The 6390-nt window shown below is 32.0% G+C and overlaps 1 protein-coding gene across 1 annotated transcript; it reads right to left on the reverse strand.

Moving 5' to 3' along the window:
• Positions 1-2923: 2923 nt before the first annotated feature.
• LOC107646614 (uncharacterized) lies at positions 2924-4291 on the reverse strand. Its single transcript, XM_021103899.2, has 3 exons — positions 4210-4291; positions 3915-4028; positions 2924-3447 (listed from the first exon to the last, which is right to left on the reverse strand). Exons 1-3 carry the CDS (start codon positions 4228-4230, stop codon positions 3166-3168), a joined length of 417 nt encoding a protein of 138 aa, XP_020959558.1. The 5' UTR covers positions 4231-4291; the 3' UTR covers positions 2924-3165.
• Between the last annotated feature and the right edge of the window lie 2099 nt (positions 4292-6390).

The following is a 6390-nucleotide window of genomic DNA, read 5'->3' on the forward strand; positions in this document are numbered from 1 at the left end:
TTTTTCCTCAAACACCCAAATTCTACAATAAGACAAGAAGCAAGCCGTCTCCAACAAGGTGGAGTCGGGATCAAATAACATCATAGTGTTCTGTCTGGAATCACATTCATATTTGAACTATTAATATTTAAATCTCTTTTAATAATATCTCCTGTGATTTTCTTAGGTTTCTTGTAGCTCTAGCTACAGGATGACTGCGCAACAATATAAATTTAGTCCTCTTTCTAGTCTATTCAATTACACAAAAGTCTCATATCCTTTATTATTAATTTACAAATTTTGCATTAAAAAAGAACCCCAAATATTGAATTAACCAGGACAGTCTAAACCAGTTTTGATTGCATTAGGTTGGTTTAGTTTTTTTAATTAAAAAAACCAATCTAATCCTGAGAAAATAATTCTAATTGGCTGAATCAGTTTAGTTGTTACATCAAAATTGATCCAAACCAAGTCATAAACACCAATAATAAAAAGCATGACTGGAATAAAGTAACGCTTAACAGACAGACAAAAAAATCTGAAGGATGAACATCAAGTGGTCAATCGTAATATCTTTATCATGTAATTGTAGCTTATCATATATCAATATAGACCAAAAAGAGCCACAATGGACAATACTTCAAATACAATGAAAAATCTAAGGTAAAACTCTGAATTGTACATCTGAAACAAATATTCAAAGGATCATGAATACAGAAGCAATAAACATCTTAAAAACAAAATAAAAGGCTTTCACATACATCTAATTTAAAAGGAACCTGATGAGCTACATACAAAGTACATATTTCAATAATATTTATAGCCGGTAATTGAAAATTGAGTTTAAGCCTTAATTTAGTTATTTTATCAACTCAATTGTCATAAAAAGCACACCTGATCAGATGGTGAAGTGCCACACTCCCCAGAAAGGTCATGAACATATAAAACTGCTGTTGGAAGATGTGAAAGGACAGCAAGAGTCAACTTCTCTAAATAATTCCTGTCCTCTAAAAACCAGGAAAATAAAAGCATATAAATCATAAATTGAAGGACCTAAGTCATTTAAAACCACATTAGAACAAGGAGAAACAATGGCAATTTATAAGAAACAATGACAAATCAACTAATTATTACAGTACTGGATGCCAATGCCTTTGTATACCAGATAAGGAAACACCATGAAACATACATACATTTCAGGATTTTTTAATTAAAAAAGATTATACAATAACAAAGATCTTTGCACCTTTATGGAGACAATCTCTAACCATAATCAGGTGAAATGATTAATAGGGAAAACCCGAAAACTTTTGAACATACCAAGCCTGAAGAATTAAGGTAGAATGTCCAGGACACACCAGAAACAAAAGCAGCAAAATGCACACCATAACTCCTAAACAATGATCTGCAGAGATGCAGAGCAGGGAAGGCACGAAAATCATGAAACCTACCAAACTAAAGAGGACTAACTAGAATTTGAAATTGGATAGTGACGGGGAGGGTTGGCAAGCAGGCTGGCCCACCCTGCCCCCTATCCCGCCCGGCAAAAAAATCTGGGCCAAATATGCCGATCCATCCCAATTTTGGCGAACTGGCAAGTAGCCTACCAAAAATTATTTTTTAAAAATAATATTAAAAAAACAGTTTTCAAAAGAATTAAGCACTAATATTTTTTTTAAATGAAAAAATATTTTGAAAAAATGTTTTATTATTATATAATAAGTTACCAATATACCAAAAAACGTTTTATTGTTTCTTTAAATTTCTTTTTAGTTTTAAGTGTATAACTTTTGTAGAACAAAAAAGGTCACAAAAAAGTGGTGGCTGGCCTTAGGCAAGCTGTCTTTCGGGCTCAAATTCCATGCCCGACCCGCCTTTTATGACAAGTTGGCCTGGCAGGGTACCTTCAGACATTATTCTCCACTTTTATTTCTGTTCTTTCTCTGACTCACACTCTCTCAATATGGTATCTTAGTTTGTGTATCAACAATGGTGTTTTTTCAAATATTCTTGATTAGCCATCTCTCTCTCTCTCACACACACGTGTCTAAACAAAGCATATGTAGTAAGCACGATTATTAGCAAAAATGAAAATAAAAATTAAATGAAGCACCAACCAGGAAATCACTTCACAAAGGAGTACAGATTTGGATATTCTAGATTTTATCTATAGTTTCTTATCCATGTACTCTGATTTGTCAAAACCAATGAAGCAAAGTAATCTACACGTAATGAACAAGAGAGTAGTCTCCAATTCATATGAAGCTTTTTTTTCCCTCCTACTATTTAATTGCACTCAATTTGATTTAAGAGAAGACTTCAATTTGCAAAAAAGAAAGGACTTGAGGTGAACTTGAAATGAGCAAAAAATAAGAGCTTTTTATTTGACCACCCCTTTCTACCCAAAAATAAGAGTATGGTCCATATAGAAGAAACAGATTACAATAACCTCACACATTGCCATTTTCAACCCCCAAAATAAATCATTGGGAAAAAAAAGAGAGAGAGAGAAAGCACGTAACTGTAAAACTGCATGATTTTGAAGTTGAGAATGAAAGATTAAAAATAGTTTCGATGAAGTTGCATCTAAACTTAGTGGTTCCAATAAAGAAGTACTGAAAGAAACATAATTAATGAATCAATATCTCCAAATTGCACAAGAACCTAATGCATTCCACCATTTTTGATTGGTTATGTCTAAAAAACTACTGATGAAAAATTAATTTTAAAGCCCAAACTCATTTTTAAACAATGGAATTCCACAAAGCACTCAAATTTTATAAAGAACACTTAACACCAATAAGCAAGGTGCGGTGAGACAATGCCACGGAAAGAGAAAACCGCGAACATCCTTTAATGGTTTACAATCAATAGCAACAAGTAAACCACAAACTCCCACTATATATTTGAAGTATACGAGACACAAATACAAAGCCCAGCAATAACAATCATTGCATCCTAACACTATATAACAACATTCTCTCCAAAACATGTAGGGAAAATAGGAGAATGGAGACCAACAATTCAAACTACCAAGACCTTAAAAGAGAAAAATGAATTAAGCATCATAAAACAAAACCGCATGAACCCGACTATTTCAACAGACATTCTCCAACAAGAAAGCTTTCAGCTACTGCATAAATCATAATAGATAAACTTCTACTGCTGCTTCCAAATATCAGGTTATTAAACTTTGTAGGAGGTGGCACCAAGGATTCCACCATGGTTAACCATTTCATAGGTCTCTCCAAGGATTGGATTAAAAGGCTTCCATGTTTTTTGGTATGCATAGTACACAGATATAGCCGGAAAGATGGCGCTCGATGGAAATGTAGCTGAGATGGAGAATCCTGATGATGCTGCAACAGAGAAAGGAGGCAACAGGGTAGCAGTGATTTGGTTGTGCATTTTCCATGGCCAACCGGGTAGTCCTTTGGAATGATCTATGCTGATCCTATCAGCTCTCTCCTGCCATATATTTCAACATTCCTTTGAAGCCAGGATACAAAGATTTTTGCTGCATATAATAAAGCATGCCATCATGGAATTGATTACACTAGACAGTTCAATTTCAATGGATGCAGAGTGTTGCAACGTCTGAACCTTCTATGGATAGTATGTGAAAATATAATGTTGCTGAGCTCTTTATTATTCATCATTTTGTTTATGACTGACACCAAATAATATTTTCAGGCACTTTTTTTAAAAAAAAAATTGAAATACGAAAATTAAATGATATAAACACACACAGATACAATTCCCTTTATATCCAACAAGATCGATTGGCCAAAATTTCACAAAATTCATTACTTATACCTGAACATAAAAATCAACTTCTAACTTTAGGTATCATTCAAACGCATTAATGTGAAGTACTTGAAGGAAATGTGCAATCAACTCCAATTCGAAAACGAGATATCAGATAGCAAATTTACCTGATTGGGAAAGAAACTAGGATTCACGCCATTCCACGGAGAAGGATGCTCTTCAGTTGCAACCAGCCTTTTTGAAGATAGCTTACCAATTACCGAATTAACATTGGTTTCCACCTACAAACGGAGAGAGCCCGACATGTTATGATCACTAGGTAGGACAAAGACGTGAAGAATTAATAGAACTATACAACAAACCTTCAAAAAGAGAAAGCCATATTTGAATGAAGGCTTGTGAAAGCATAATTTTGAATGAACCTTAAAAAAAGTGAAGATTTGATTTGATGTTCAACTATACCATTGTTCTTCCAGTATGCATGCTGTAAGGGACCCAGGGGAACCGGAGTTTCCCCCTGTTTTCTTTCAGACCATGTCCTGGAGTTGCTATGCCCAAATTAAGTTCAAGATTAGGACTGCCACCTGTAGAAAACAAACACAAAGGATGTTTGGTAATAGATTGTAGCCAATGAAGTGTATTCTATGTAAAGTATTTGGTTTCACCAACCACTTCACTAAAATTGAATTTTTGAAGAGATTTATTTTTTGAATTGTTCTGTTTTTGTCCTGTTCAGGTGGATTCTATTAGTACCAAAATTTTTAGAGATTTTGTTTTTTTTCAGAGATTTTGTTCATGATTGAAAATAGCTAAGTGGCATCTTGCAGTGCATCACTTAGAATTTGTGAAATTAGTTGTGCATTAAGACACTATGCAGCATTTGAAAAATGAAACTATTGTCATCTAAATTAATTTTTCTATTAAGAAAATTGCATTCACAGTTTCAGAAACATATGCAGATAAAATAAGAATTCAACAATTTGTCAAAATTAACAACTAATATCAAATCACATAAATCAAACCAAATTACCCTAATTACAAAAATCACACCAATGCTATAATAATTCAAATCACAGAAATCATAGGGAGGGAATTACCCGAAGGGAGAGGCTGACAACAGTGACGAAGAATGAGGAAGACGGAACCAGGAGGAAGGCGACGCTCTATGACGCAACGATGACCTCGATTGCAAGACCAGAGAGGAGATAGGGAGAGATATTGAGTGCGACGCCACAGTGAGACATATGAGAGAGATCGAGCTCCGGCGGAAGAGAGCGAGACAGAGAGAGTCAATAGGAAGAGTAGAGAAGAAGACGAAGAATATGGAAAACCTGCCGATTCAAAGAAAGGGTTTCTGAAACCAGAGATGAAGAGTAAATGTGATTTTTGTTTTTTTTTTTATATGTTTTTTGTTTTGCTGTTTAAATTATTTGAAATTATAAAAGAGCAATGTTAGGGCCATTAATTTTTGTGATTGTTAGCCATTAATTAACCATTAATGATGATTTGATGGTGTGAGATTAGTGTGAGATTTCCATCTAATGGCTCACCTTTCTCTACATGCTGGCCAAAATTCAATAAAACTACTGGTCCCTTAGACTTTTTCATTATAAAATTATGATTAATTGAATTCTAAAATTTGATTAATTTAAAAGAGTATTTTTGTCTAATCAAATAAAATAAAGATATGTCACCAAAAAAATAAAATAAGGATATTTAAGATTTTTTATAAAATTAAATAAAAATTATATTTTTATTTTTATTTAATTAAAAGGGTATATTAGTAAAAGTAGTGATATAATATATATTTAAAAAAAAAAAATTTAAATGCTGATGTGGAAAATAAATTCCACGTAACTTGTTACTACTTGTCTATATTTTTAATGTATCGATACGTATGAATTTATCATCTTACGGTAACAAACACCTTTTTAAAATTGATTAAGAGATAAATTTATATATTTTCGGTTTAAAAAATGAATTTATATTTTAAATGAATTTTTTTCATGTTTTTTGATAAATTATGTTTTATTCATATAAATATTTTTTACTTAAAAAAATAAAGAATAATTTCAACCGAATTTCATCCCAAACAAACTTAATAATATCCATTTTTATTGCATAAAGCCATAATGAAAACTATTCTTAGAAATTTGCCAAGTTTAAGTTAGCCAATTAGCCATAACCACTCTTGTAAAGCTGCTCCCTAATTAAAAATAAAAGCTAAAAACTGTTGTACCTACAATACATTGTCATTATATAGCAAAGTTTTTAAATCGAATCGGTCATCAAACCGTTCTAACTACTGATTTATTAGTTTAATTGGTTTGACTGTAGTTCAACCAAAAAAATTGTTTTTAATAAAATAATACATAAAATATAAATACAGAGTAAAACATAATTATAATATAATATAAACTTTAAAAATCATCAAAAGTAAAAATATTACTTAAACCACAATATTATGATCTCTTTCAAAATACAAACTCAAAAGTCAAATTAAAAAAAACAACCATAAAATGCCATATGATAAACTATTTAAGATTATTCACAATCCTACACCACACAGTTATGAAAAATCGTAACAACAATTATTCAAGATTATTTACAATCCTAACCAACACAGTAATGAAAAATCACACT

Source organism: Arachis ipaensis, chromosome B6 (genome assembly GCF_059453495.1).
Source record: "Arachis ipaensis isolate K30076 ecotype BB chromosome B6, ASM5945349v1, whole genome shotgun sequence".
In the NCBI taxonomy this organism is placed as follows: domain Eukaryota; kingdom Viridiplantae; phylum Streptophyta; class Magnoliopsida; order Fabales; family Fabaceae; genus Arachis; species Arachis ipaensis.

Excerpts from the sequence above, each read along its gene's own strand:
- LOC107646614 (XM_021103899.2), bottom strand. The coding sequence starts at position 4,230 with ATGCATACTGGAAGAACAATG. Across the intron at positions 4,029-4,209 it reads TGCATACTGGAAGAACAATG|GTGGAAACCAATGTTAATTC; the intron begins GTATAGTTGAAC and ends CTCCGTTTGTAG. Across the intron at positions 3,448-3,914 it reads CTAGTTTCTTTCCCAATCAG|GAGAGAGCTGATAGGATCAG; the intron begins GTAAATTTGCTA and ends AATATATGGCAG.